At 39.5% G+C, this 14808-nt stretch overlaps 1 protein-coding gene across 1 annotated transcript; it reads right to left on the minus strand.

Moving 5' to 3' along the window:
* Nucleotides 1-2: 2 nt before the first annotated feature.
* Nucleotides 3-1764, minus strand: LOC130963649 (uncharacterized). Its single transcript, XM_057889753.1, has 4 exons — nucleotides 1537-1764; nucleotides 1176-1455; nucleotides 1017-1062; nucleotides 3-527 (listed from the first exon to the last, which is right to left on the minus strand). The coding sequence occupies exons 1-4, from the start codon at nucleotides 1619-1621 to the stop codon at nucleotides 393-395; spliced, it is 546 nt and encodes a 181-aa protein (XP_057745736.1). The 5' UTR covers nucleotides 1622-1764; the 3' UTR covers nucleotides 3-392.
* Nucleotides 1765-14808: the final 13044 nt, after the last annotated feature.

Below are 14808 nucleotides of genomic sequence, written 5' to 3' on the forward strand. Positions count from 1 at the left end.
TCAAATAAATTGTCAGTTCGTCATTGCACAAAATAAAATGAAACCTTTCGTTCACGGGCAACCAATATAGAGAATAGGGTTTGATTAATCCATAAAATTCGTATTTTTCAACAATTACCTATTAAAATTTAAAAAATAGTTAAATGATATTAAATTATTGGACAAATGTGACCAAAGCACAGTATAAGTCAAATCGCTTTGGTAACATTCCAGAATCCAGATGATACAGCTTTGTGGTTAACATAAAATAACAACCTATGCAGAAACGAGAACGAACATAATATATTGGTAGAAATAAGATAACATCTATAGCATCATAAGATATCAACTTAGCATCCAATCTCATTACACAAGGCTCAAAATTTGTATAATCAATTTGTCCCATAAATAAGTTACATAGACATCAACTTTGGTCCATTGTCTGGCATTCCCATTCCAGCAGCTAGTTCAGCATCAAGTTGAGTATGAGGTGCAGGACCCATCATTTGTTTTACACTGCACAAGCAATCAACACCAGAAAGAATAAACTACCATTCCTACCCATAATAGTTCAAAATGCTGATAAAGGTGAAGACTCGTAGAGTTATCTTCATGTGAAGTTAATAGTTGGAAACCGTTAGATGATTTGATATATTTAATTAAATTGTCATCTAATGGTTCTCAACTATTAAGACAACTGCATGTGAACTTCCACCTCTGACAAATCTACCTAAATGAACAAGACTAACTTTGTACTCACAAAAGATGAGTAACTACAATTTTTACTAGTAGATAGATTTGTTGGCGTTCTAAATTTTCATGGATAGAAATTGTAGTTTACTCTATCAGAAACGATATCATTCAAAGCACACCAATTTATAGAATGTGTGAAAGCTGGTAGGATTATTGTTTTTGCATATACCATGGTCATCAATATAGGGAAAGCTGAACTATGTGTGTATGTGTGTGTAATAGTATATACACTAACGTAGGTGAGCATTAATCAAAGTCATTCAGCTGATTAAACACACTCATACAGAACAGAACAGAACAGAACACTTCAAAGCAAGAGTAGTACAAAAACTAAAAGCAATAATTCAATCTAATCACCATAACCATTACTACAAAAGGGGATTCTTCACCAGTGAATAATAGGATTCTTCCCAAATCAAAGGATGCAAAGAATAGGAAAACACAAGCAAATTGATGAACAACAAAGCAATTTCTTATTCACTTTCCCATCAATTTGATATCGAAGTGTTCTACTAGCAATTCGACCCCAGATAATAAAATAAACAAAGTTGCAAACTTTGAAGTGAAAAACATTAAACAACATGAAAAAAGCAAGTATAATGGAATTAGTTACAGACTCGCAGTGAAGGCAATAGTACTGTCCCATCCCAGGCAAATCTTCATCAACAGGTAAAGGTCTCTCTTCATCAGCCTTGTTTAGCTGATCGTAAACCATGTCATCACGTTTTCAATTGTCAAAGAATAACAACGAAAATCGAATTTCGGAAATAAAAATCGAACAAAAAGATTAAAAAAAAAGGATATCTTTGATGAGGAATTTGGTGCGGCGTGCGGTTTTGTGAGAGTATCTCCTTTTCTTGACGCTCCTGTGCGGACATTTACCCCCCATTTTTGGCGTTCCTGAATTGCTCTAGGGTTTTTGAAGCTGAGTTCCTCTTCCACACCCAGCCTGAGAATTAGGGTTTTTTGTTTTCCCCTTTTTTTTAAGTCTTCAACATCTTTAACACACTATTAAATTTAAACGACACCGTTTCATTTATTTTGGTTAGGGTTTAAATGATTAATACTTACTTTATTAATGTTTGCCTTAAAAGAAAAGCTTTACCTTATTGTAATGTATCTTAGTGCCTCAATAAAAGTCTTGAACTCTATTTTTATTTGGGTGAGGATGGAATGTCTCGATAAATCATGCTAGTAATAAAATATATCTTTTAAATTTTTTTATTTATTATTCATATTTCGTCTTGTTTGGACTGTAAGCAACGTTTATGAGATATCTTTTGTCTTTGACTGACTTAAAATGAGCCATGAAATTCACAGCCATATGTCTGATACAGTAAGCATAGAACACTCTAGGAGGATGCTAACCACTATCATCGGAGCTGAGGGCAGCCTTGATGGCCTGCGATCTGTCAGAGATAACCAGCAGGTCGTCTTGTGAGGTGACACGGCGTCTCAGATTAGTAAGGAAGAATGAACATGATTCGGTGCTTTCGGACTCGACAATGGCAAAAGCAATAGGCAGGATGTTGCTGTTGCTGTCTTGTGCCACCGCAATAAGCAACATTCCACTGTATCTACCATACATATGCGTGACGTCGACGGAAACAAACGGCTTGCAATGCTTGAACGCCTCAACACATGATGGAAAAGCCCAAAATACTTTGTCGAACATGCTACAGTCGCGGACTAAAAGGTGTTCATCGTAGTACGGTCCGGCCCGTAGAGCACAAATGGTTCCAGGAAAACAACTATGCAGTGCCAGAAGCAGTTTCGACACCTTGTTGTATGACTCTTCCCAATTTTCGTAGATCTGTGCAATTGCCTTCTGCTTCGCCATCCACATCTTTCAGTAGGAGGATTTGAAGTGATATCTCGCTCGGACCGCACCTTGCAGCACGGGAATGCTGACAGAGGGGTTGGATTGTATCAACGGCAATATGATCCTGCAGATGAGACTGCTATCCAACTGACGATGGTCTTTGGACATGATGAGTGCTAAACAACTGTGTGCTCCACCAACCCTCTGAATCTCCCTAACACAATAAAACAGTATTGGTTCAGCCATATCTCAAACGTACTTAATATATTGCACATAAGTACTCAAAAGCACAATTACAGTTGAACTTACCAGTATTCGAGGTTCCACCGAAGGGCCACACGGAGGCTCCATTGACTCCCATTCGCAGCTTGACGGCACTGCACATGGTACTTTAATCGATCCAACGCGAATACTGTAGTTCTTCACACCCTGCAGCACTGCATCTCGGCATTTGAACCTATGGCCGACTCGAAACTCTACCCCACCGTTTAGGTTATAATCCTCTTCTCCCGTGTCAGAAAACGGAGTCCTCTCATGCATGGCGTCCAGATCCAGACTATAATAGTGACTTGGTACTGCCGATAGCGCCGGAATTGGGTGAGGTGGAGGCAAGACATGGCGCGCCACAGTCTGGGCGGGTGTCTCCGCTACAAACTCCTCCTCATCGTCCCCTTCAAAAGAATCACTGTCGGCACTATCCGCCACGTATTCTTCGTCTGACTCCTCGTTGCCCTCTTCCGCCTCGTCTACTGGAATGGCCACATGAATGGGTGGTGGTGCGAGAGGTCGGTTGTCCTGTACATAGGTCGAGTGTACAGAACCACCATGACCAACATCTCCAACCTCGGCAGAAATCTCCATCACCTGTTCCGCCATGATCCTCCCATGGATGTCAAACATGGGTCGCACATGCTCGTCCCCTAGAAGCCGAAATAGTCAAAATTGGAAAACTCCATTACCCATGGGTGCCAGTAACCTATACCCCACCCTTCCAACCTCCCTCTTTTCTGTACCAGCCATGTTGCTCAATATCAAACTCTTCAACTCCGACAACGTACTTACACACTGAGTGCGCAACAGTATCGGATTCTCACACTCAAATATCACCTCATTGTTGCCATTTCTCATACGACAATTTAGATAAACACACACAACTATGTATACGCTGTAACTGGCCATTGTTGCCTTGTTTTTGTGAGAAAAACGAGATAGAATAAGATATGAAATGTGTGTGGAGAATGCCAAGGGTTACACATCCTTTTATGGTCATTGAAAATTTGTCTTCTTGTATTTCGTTTACACTGTAAACAAAATATGTGTAAAGGTATTGTGATAAGTCCATTTCATTTTTTATAATGTTATTGTTTATATCATTTTATGAAGGATATGTTGTCTTCTTATGTCTTTTCATCTTATAAACACTACAACATTATTGCTTCTTTCTATATAATTGTCCTGAGTCTAAGATTGTAAAAATCGAATCGGTCAATAAACTGATAGACTTAAAAGTTTAAAGGGTTAAATGTTTAACTGGAGTTGAATTGGATATAATAAAATAGTATTATTTGACCTAATCCCAAGGCTAATCATATTTTTCGTTACATGAATCAAGTCTCACCATCAATTGCATCTATATAATTGAGATTCAGTCATTATTGTGAGTGTGATCATTAATAATGCATAGTGCGGTGGAAGACAAGGATTTGCTAACGGAAATCCTTCTCCGGTTGGCGGTTAAAGACTTGCTCCGATACAAATGCGTGTGCAAAAAATGGTTGTCTCTGATCCCCGAGCCCCAGTTTTGTAATCGGCACACCCTTGGACTATGCCGCAATCACAAACTTTATGCATCTGGAATGTTACTCCAAGAAACAGAGGATTGCCTCATCCTTAAGAAGGCTCGCATAACCACCTTATTATAAGCAGCTTGCGGATTTATATTTAGGAAAGAGTGGAGAGAATCTATACATGATTGTGCAAAAGAATGATGACCCGTTAAAGTTAATTTATGGTATTTGGGAGTTAAAAAAAGATTACAGTGAATGGATTGTTAGATTTCATGTAGATCTAACTACTTTCGAAGCAGGTACTTTTGTTGTTGATGCATTTGATGTTGTTAGGCAACCACCAAATAATGAACACGAACAGGAAGATTCAATACTTGTAATTCTAATAATTAATCCTACAAAATTAGTGGCTTATAATTTGAAGGATCATAGCTCGAGAATTCTCTATGAAGAAGATAGATTCTATCCACCAAGTTTTCATCATCACTACTTTGAGACTTTGACAAGTATTCTACCGAGTTATTAGTAATATAGAATAATAAGATCTTTTTTTTTTTCTTTTTCAGTTTTTCCATGCTGGGAAGATAGGTTGATGCACCTCATTCTATTTCGTGAAATTTTATCTTCTTGGATATGTTTTGTTATTTTGATATACTTCAATAGGATACTATATTACCATATGACTGAGTTCTCTTACCGGAATAATCTAAGAGTAATGTTAGGGACCAGCAATATTTGTGATTGGTAATCATTAATTAGTCATCAATGATGATTTGATTGTATGAAATTGGTGTGAGATTTCATCCAATAGCTCACCTTTTTCTGCTAGTTATATGCTGGCCAAAATGCAATAAAATTGCTGACCCCCTAGACTTTTCCATAATTTAAAAAAAAGGGCAATTTACCAATTTAAAATGATTGGTTGAATCCTTTACCAGATTACAACATTTGGAAATTGCATACCAATTTTTCTTGTTTAAGTTTATATAGAAACCGTGGGAGCCAACCACGGATTCCAAATGTACATAAACCGTGGGAGGTAGCAAGGTTTTATGAGTTGGAAATGCACAATGTAAACCGTGGTAGGCAGCCACGGTTTACACTTTATTAATGAAAAGCAGAAACCGCTGGAGGTAGCCACGGTTTATGAAGAAGAAAAAGCATAAAACGTGGCTGCCAACCACGGTTTATGAAGGCCATTCAATGAGCATAAAACCCTGTAACCTAGCACGGTTTATGTATAATGAAAATCTATATATATTCGAGTGAGAATGTAGTTGCTGAGGAGATCATTATCACAATGTCAAGTGAGGAAGAGTGTGTTCTTGTCTTAGTGCATTGCTCTGGAAAAATAAAAAAAAAAAGCAAAAAATATGGTGTGAAGTTCACTGATAGAGAACCGTTGAGTGTATTTGTTAGTTCGTCAAACAGTTTGTCAGATTTGAAGAGTACCATCTTGCAGAAGCTTGGGGTTTTTGGGAGCAAGGTTGTGAAGAAGATCTTCTACAAGATTCCCATCGCTGTAGTTTCCAGCGGTGTGATGTATGATACATTCGTGTTAGGGGCTGACGAAGATATTAGGGTTCTATTTCATTGCGTGAGGAGTTTTCCTGAGGTCAAAATACACGAGTTGTATGCGAAGTTGGAGGTAACTCTGGATAGTTCTGGGGCATCGGCTCCTGTTCATAGCTCGACTGCCGCAGGCGGTGCGTCTTGCTCGGCGCCAGCAAACCGGTTTTATGTTCCGCAGGTTGCCTCTCCTTCGTTTGCGGCTGATCTGGTACCAGCGGTTGCAGTTCCTACTGCACGTTCCCCTAATGAAGGGGTCCTGCAACAGGCATTTCTGGGGGAATCAGGTCGTGCCACAGATGATGAAAATCAAGAATTCGGGGAACCTGATCGAGTAGAGAATGCAATGCGGGACGATGACTCTGACCAGGAGCCTGTAAATATATTTGGGGACAGCGACGATGACACCGGTGCCAATCCACAAGCACAAGAAGGTCCTTCAAGTTCCGGCACACAGCATTACCCTCCACACTTCTCGACGTTAAACTTGGAGGCTCTGGGTGAACATACGGCCGGAGTTGCTACAGTAGGTGGTTCGTCAACCGAATTTCAGATTGGGCAATCCTTCCAGAGTAAAGAAGAAGCTGTTCTTAGTGTCAAGGACTATAGCATCCGTCGAGGTGTTGAGTACCGAGTGTTGGAATCGGACCATTTGAAGTATCATGGAAGGTGCAAGGATTTCGGCAAAAGTTGTAGTTGACTGATTCGGATTTCGCTCCGTGCACGGAAGGGCACTTGGGAGGTAAGGAGGTACAACGGTCCCCACACTTGCTTAGCAACATCTGTTTCCAGTGATCACCGTCAGCTTGATTACCACGTTATCTGTGCGAGGATTTTTCCGTTGGTTAGTGCGGATGCTGCAGTACCGATCAAGGTGTTGCAACAAGCGACTGAAGCTGATTACGGCTTCAAGCCCAGTTACCGGAAGGTTTGGAAAGCAAAACAGAAGGCAGTTGCACAAATATATGGAGACTGGAAAGAGTCTTATGCCGAATTGCCACGTTGGATGCTAGGCGTGGAGTTGACGATGCCCGGGACAGTTACTGTGTTGCAGACGTCTCCTGTTAGAGTTGGGGACCAGATTGATGAGTCAACAGTGTACTTTCACCGTCTGTTCTGGACATTTCCACCTTGCGTTGAGGCCTTCCAACATTGCAAGCCGCTTGTGAGTATTGATGGTACCCACTTGTACGGCAAATATGGAGGCACCTTACTGCTGGCGATTGCACAGGATGGGAACTCAAACATCCTCCCGATAGCATTCGCCCTTGTGGAGGGAGAAAATGCCGAGTCATGGGCATTTTTCTTGTCCAACTTGAGAAGGCATGTGACTCCACAGGAGGGTATCCTTGTTATCTCGGATAGGCATAACGGTATCAAGTCTGCACTAGAAGATCCCGTGAATGGTTGGCTGCCCCCACGTGCTTATCGGGCGTACTGTATCCGTCATGTGGCAGCAAATTTCAGCCTTTCTTTCAAAGGTAAAGATGCGAGAAGAATGCTGGTTAATGCTGCGTACGCAAAAACTGAAGCGGAGTTCTATTACTGGTTCGACATCATGCGTACAGAGAATCCGGCAATGTGTGATTGGGCAAACCGGATGGAGTATGAGAAGTGGACGCAACACCAGGATAGCGGTAGACGGTTCGGGCACATGACAACAAACATCAGTGAATGTGTGAACTCCGTCTTGAAGGGAACTCGCAACCTCCCGGTGACGTCGTTGGTTAAGTCCACATACGGAAGGCTTGCTGAGCTATTCGTTATCCGGGGACAAACAGCAGAGGCGCAACTTGGAGCTGGACAAGAGTTTTGTTAGGCATTGGTCAAGGGTATTGAAAGGAACATAAGAGAGTCAAGGTGCTTCACCGTCACCTTGTACGACAGGCACCAGTCGGAGTACACGGTTGCTGAGACGACACCGACTGGAAACTTCTCCTTGGGTAGCTACAGAGTCTCGCTGAAGGATCACACATGTGATTGTGGGTACTTTCAGGCCCTCCATTATCCATGCTGTCACGCGATTGCTTGTTGCGCCCACTCCCGGCTTAATTGGGCAGCATATGTGCATGAGGTGTATCGTATGAGGGAGGTGTTCAAAGTTTACAGTAACGGGTTTGTTCCGCCCATACCAGAAGGCCTATGGCCACCATATGCCGGGCCTACTATCATTCCTGATCCTAACATGAGGCGAGCCAGGGAAGGTCGGCCGAAGGCGACTAGGATCCGTGGTCCCATGGATCGATCTGCTGAGAACCAGCCCAAGCGCTGTGGCCTCTGTCGACAGCCAGGTCACACGCGGAGGAACTGTGGCCAGCGAAGAGATACTGCTGGCGGGGATCATTAGGATGTATTATTTAGGTTGAGGATGGGTTATCAATGTATGTTTAATTTCTGTCTTATAAGTAGCATTGGTGTTATTCATATGTTTATGTATCGTCATGTAAGAATATTTGTTTCTTGACTTGGTATATTAAGACAGCCTAATTTAGTGTTAATGTCATTGTATTGTTTAGACAAATAAAGTAGAAACGACTAGATCATTAATCATACTTAATAGTGAGATACATCAATTTAAGATACAACACCAGAAAGCATAATAAATGTTTAAACATTAATCCAAGTACATAATGAAAGAAAGGACATACACAAATGCGAAATACTTAGCTAACTAATCAGAGTCCTCGATCGTGTCACTGTCGTCATCGTGCAACTGACCAATAAGGTGACCTCCAGTGCCACATAAAGGAGCACGACGAGCCCTCCGTGGTCTCTGATCCACCTGTGGCACCTGTGCCTGTGGCGGAACTACGCTGAAAGCCAAAGCTGGGGTACCTCCCAACGCGAACCATGGGTCCAATGGTGAAGGCGCAGGCTCGTTCAGGTCAACCGGCAAACCTGGCTGTACATCCTGAACATGTGGCTGGTGCTCGGCAAACTGTGAATGTCCCTCATCCATCTGTGGCCTATAATGAGTGCCATCATCCTCTCCCAAGATGTCTGCTATATCTCTGAAGAACTCTGACTGACTCACAGGAACATCAATGTCCATACCAACGGCCGCGGTAGTAAAGTCGGCGAACATCTGAGAAGAACCCCCCACCTTGAACATCTGAGAAGAACCTCCCACCTCGTACGTACCCTGATCCATCCCTGTGCCCACACCAGCAATGTCCTCACCAACAGCATCCTGACCACTGTGATACTCTCCAGATGGTCCTCTACCACGGGCCCGTCCACCACCATCCCGCTGACCATGTCGTCTGGCCCTACGTCTCGGAACACGATGATCAATATCACCTCTATGTCCACCAACAGCCTGCTGCTCATCTAACTGGTCGGCCAGCCATCGCCACTCTCGATCCGTAGTACGTGTGCCGATACGCCTACGCCTGTCCACGCGGCGGTTGTCCGGTCTGTCGACAACCTGCACCATAGGAGGTGCCTGGGATGACCCTCTATGACGAGCCTCCTCAGTCAACACAATAGGCCTGGGATCCTGAAATGCAACCTCTGGGGATAAAAATCGGTGGGCCACACGACACCACCAGTCCAGGTACTCAGCTGATGGCCCAGGATCAGCAACTCGGTCAACGGGTAAAACTGAGGCATGCCGATCCTGCCAATGCTCATGCCACTCCCGATAATATGAGGGGAACCACCTATCTCCACCCCTGCCGTCCTTCGCATGAAGCCAGTCTATGTTAAGAGCCAAACGAGGGAGATGCTGAACCCCGCCGAACTGAGGCATAACCCTATCCACCTGGTGCCACTCAATCGCAGCAAAATAAATGAGACTGGTAACTGCCATCCATAGCCTGCGGTGCTGGTCTAGTAGTATCTCTGGATGAACAACAGCTGCGACATCCGGAGTGGAATAGGGCTCCCACACGATCTACATCACGTAATGAAACTTTACGTAAAACAAATTCTATAACAGGCAAAACATAACTGAATGAACTATAAATAAATTACTCACATCATGCACACGCAATCTATCCAAACAAAGGCGTGCAGCCACCACTCTTTGATCTACTGCATCGTTCCTCGGTAGATACTGAGCCCACCTACAAGTTCAATTAAAAGAATGCAATGACATCTAATGGGACATGTAAATGAACAATTTCAAACTCTAGCATCATATTTCTTTACCTGGATGCAAGTGGAAACCCGAATCTGTTGAAATCACTTGGCCTCAGACAAGGAAATCTCCAGAAGATCCAAGACTGTAGAAGCTGTAGTGGCCTAGCCAAGTTGACAACATTTCTGTTTGTTCCACAACAAAGACATCTGTACAACCACGCCAGCGCGGCCGAGCCCCAGCTATATCTACCCAAGTCATCCAACGATGCCACATAAGGCAACCAGCGAAGGTGGACACGGTTGGCGTTCTTGTCCGCAAACAGCTGAGATGACAACAGCATCATAATATAGGCCCTCGCGTATATACGCACGATGTCCTCAGTAGCATCTGCTGGCAAAACCCGAAACCGCTCATGGAACCATGTGTAGCACACTGTCATCTGCTTCACTTTATTCTGCGGAGGTAACTCCCCAAACAGCTCACGGAACCACACCCATGCCGGTCTTCCATTTTCCATGAAATTCTCAAACTCACTAAGGCACCCACTCACAGGCTCACCATCAATCGGTAAACCCAGCTGATAGGCCACGTCCTCCAAGGTGACCGTACACTCCCCAAAGGGCATGTGAAATGTGTGGGTCTCAGGACGCCACCTCTCAATGAATGCGCTAAGTAGAGGCTCATCAACCCAGAACCACTGACTGTTCAGCCTAGCCAAGTGATATAAGCCCGCCGTCTCTAGATACGGTATGATACGCTCGTGTAAAGGCATATTCTGTTGTCTTCTCACACCACTAATAACCCTAGCAGGCTGTAAAAAGATAGATAGCGAACTCTCAACAGACAACAATAGCAACAATTTACAGTAATATCAATAAAAAACCCTAAGCATAACAACAATAGAGAAAATAACACTAACAATATTACTAACACCTAAGCCTAAAAAATTAATTCTACCAATAATATAAATTACAAATTCAATAAATATAAAAAACTCACTATCATGATAACAGCAAGAAATTCTATTATAACTGTTAAAATATTAATTTAACATTTACCATTAATGATAAGAACATTAAACAAAAAATAATAATAAAAAATTGGTTTAACCAACCTCTTGGTCGATAAATCCAGCCACATGCGCAACGCGGTTTAACCGGTACAACCGGTCTTCTTCTTCCATTGGTTCTCCACTAAACCGGTTCAACTTCTCAAACCAGCAACTTAACAAAAAAAAATTTTTTTTTTCCTCTCTCACCCACCAACCTTCTCCTTACTCACAAATCTCACAAATGATCCGCCCTCACCAGCCACGGCTTTGCTATTTATACTACTCACTCATAAACCGTGGCTGCCTCTAGGGTTTTATGTTCGAAAGCATTTACCCATAAACCGTGGCTGCCTACCACGGTTTATGCTTTACATTCTCTTCACGTAAACCGTGGCTGCCTGCCACGGTTTACATACAACCTGATTTGATCATAAAACCTTCCTACCTCCCACGGTTTATGTACATTTGGAATCCGTGGTTGCCTCCCACGGTTTCTATATAAATTGATTCAAGACAAAATGGTAACCAATTTCCAAATGTTGTAATTTGGTAAAGCTTTCAACCAATTGTTTTAAATTGGTAAATTGCCCTAAAAAAAAATATTAAATCTATTGGATGTATTTGTTTTAACTTTTTTTCATTGGTAAAAATTCAGGTGCAGTAAATTTCACATGAAGTTGATAATTGAGATTCGTTAAGTGATTTAAATAATTTAATTAAATTTTTATCTAACGACTCTCAATTTCCAATTTTACATAAAATTGACTGTATTTGAATTTCTACCTTTTTTATTATATAATAAAAGACTGATTAAATGAATAATTTGAAGGATGTGATAATTGGGTTTTTTGGGTATCATGAAGAGACGGCGTTTCGGGCTTCACAGTTTTTGGGCAATTATAGTAAAATTTTTGTTTTCAGCCCAAAAAAGAACTAATGTTTTGTTAACGTTGGAAAAAGAAAATCGATGAATGTAAATATGAGAACCGTAAACCAATTTAGATCGGCCTAATTATTAGTTTATTAGTCTATTTAACTAAATATTAGATATTCGAATTTTATTATATATATATATATAGTAATTTATTGACTAACAATAAATTTTTAAATAAAATTCTAATTAATGACAAATTAGTTATTGATTTATCAGTTGGGAATTATCGTGAAAAAAAAAAACAAAATTTGTATTTCATGAATATTCCAAATGTATTAAAGAAAATAAAAATATAATCAAATGTTTATTAGGAGGATTAGGTATATTGAAAGGTAAGGAAAATGCTAGAAATGACAAAACATATATAAAAGGTTGGTTTATAAAGTATTATAAAATTTTGAAGAAGCACTTTTTGATTTTGACCCATGTTGCACATTTTTATTGAGGAAGAGTATAGAGTATAATCACGTACATCACGATCAGCATATGATGAAATATTATGAAAATTGAAACAACATAACGGGTTTCCTGGAAGTGTGATTTGGTTCATTTTCATTAAGACACAAACCATCATTGTGTCCAGCTTCTCAGAATCTGCTTATTCTGTTATCATAACTTCCATTCCTAATAGACAAATTTTAATTTTATTTTAGTCCTACTCTCTCTCTCTCTCTCTCTCTCTCTACCTTATACGCTTATACACATTTTCTTTTTGTTGATTTTGTAGCCTATGAATGAGTTGTTTATGTACACTGTTCATAATAATGTATGAGTATCACTAATCTTTTTATTTATCATCGTAAAAAGTAATGACTAATTTTGTATGCATGTTTGTTTTCATTATTTAATAAATTTGATCTTATATTAAGATAAAAAAAATAATTTATCACTATTAACAAAATAACAATCATCATTTATACACTGGTAATATATATATATATATTAGGATACATTTCACATATAGCATGATGCACGTTTTCTAGTATTTGTAGGAATTAAATTCAATCATAAAACTAGTTTTAATATATACATAATTAAAATTAATAACTAAAAATATTAGAATACCTAATATCATAGTACATCTGAAATGTTTCCTATTTGGATTAATTAACTGGTTATATAGTAGATGACCATGTTATAATAATGTTACTTCTCTTAATTATATTTTGGTTAACTTATTATGTTAGCCTCTATATATTTTTTTAATTTATAATTATTAAATCTTTACATTTTATAAGTTTTAATTGGTCCTTACACGTATTTAAAATTTGTAATTAGATTTTTTTAGGGTTAAGTACGATTTTGATTTCTAAGGTATGGGTTGAAAATTTTTTTCGTCCCCAATTTTCTTGCTTACAAAATCGTTTCTAAAATTTAACTTAATTTTAAAATCGTATTTTTTACTAAAATTTTAATTTTTATTATCAAAAAGTATATATATATATATATATATATATATATATATATATATATATATAAAGAAAACAGGATAAGGGAAAGCGGGAAGGGAATCACCTTGCCGCTGTTCATCGTCGTTGTCGCTGCTATTGTTCTTTGTCGTTCGGTCCTCGCCACCAAATCTCACCGCTCCTCTTCCTTGCAAGTGTCGCATCGTCTGCTCAGTCCGCATCAACCTCAACAAGCGTCATTCGCGTCGCCACTGTCCACCAGTCTCTCAACAAGTGTCGCATTGTTGCCAAAGTCACCCTCGACCGCACTCTCACCCTCCTTGTTGCTACCGCCGCAACAATGGCGTCCTCCGTCAGGTGTTCTCCATCACCACCACCGCAATTTCCAATTTTGCTCGGGTTCCAATTTTGCTTGTTTCTGATTTTGTTAATCACATGTTTCTGATTCTAATTTTGTTAATCCACCAATTTTGATTTTAATTTTGATTTTTTGTTCTTCTACTTCTGTTACGTCCACATCTGATTCTACTTCTGTTTTTAATTTTGATGCTTTTGATTTTGTTTCTGTTTTTAATTCTGCATCTGATTCTTTGTTCTTTTAATTTTGATATTTTTATTACTTCTGTTTCTGCTTCTATTTCTATTTACAATTTTGCTTTAATTTTTGTTTCTAATTCTGCTTATACTTCTGCTTCATTGCTATTGATGAAGAAGAAAAAAGAAGAAGAAAAAATGACTTCATTGTTTTAGCTTTTGATTCATTGTTTTTGTATTTCATTGTTTTTTTTATTTATTGTTACTGATTTTATTGTTGTTGTTGCTGATAATTTTATTGTTTTTGTTGCTGATTTTTTTTATTCATTATTTTTTTCTGGTTAAATATGAGCTAAATTTGTATAAAAGTGTTTGTTCCTAAATTTTCTCAAACAGCATACATACTAGTTTATATTCTCTATTTTCTGCTCTATATTCGTACTAGCTCAAGAGTTATAAAAAAAAATAATCTTCTGCAATCTCACCAACCCAAATTCACTTTTGAACTCTAAAAGTGACATTGATTTAAATTTCTCTCTCTCAAGGTCTGCTAAACCAACACTTTGGAGTTTTGTAGTGATGAGAGATGCATGTATTTAGAAAAGTAAAATACACAATCGTAATCATCATTTATTATTACGATACACAAATTTTGAAAAGCAGATAGATTTTCCTTTTTAAATAACAATAATGGTATATATGTGCTACATTATATGGGTTCACTTAATTATTAGCTAGTATTATTACTAGTGACTTTCTCTTAAAAATTGTTGCCCTACATCTCATATGAATTATATATAATAAGATGAGATATCTGTGGTGCAAGCTAAATATGGTCAAAAAGGTTTTGCCACCTTCCCCAAGATTCCAAGAAATCAAAAGGTCT

Source organism: Arachis stenosperma, chromosome 2, assembly GCF_014773155.1.
Source record: "Arachis stenosperma cultivar V10309 chromosome 2, arast.V10309.gnm1.PFL2, whole genome shotgun sequence".
In the NCBI taxonomy this organism is placed as follows: domain Eukaryota; kingdom Viridiplantae; phylum Streptophyta; class Magnoliopsida; order Fabales; family Fabaceae; genus Arachis; species Arachis stenosperma.

Bases quoted from the DNA above. Each gene is read 5' to 3' on its own strand.
- LOC130963649 (XM_057889753.1), bottom strand. From the start codon at position 1,621: ATGGGGGGTAAATGTCCGCACAGGAGCGTCAAGAAAAGGAGATACTCT. The intron at 1,456-1,536 runs ATATCCTTTTTT...ACAATTGAAAAC, and splicing joins CACCAAATTCCTCATCAAAG to GTGATGACATGGTTTACGAT. The intron at 1,063-1,175 runs GTGTTTTCCTAT...TATTGCTTTTAG, and splicing joins TGTTGTTCATCAATTTGCTT to TTTTTGTACTACTCTTGCTT.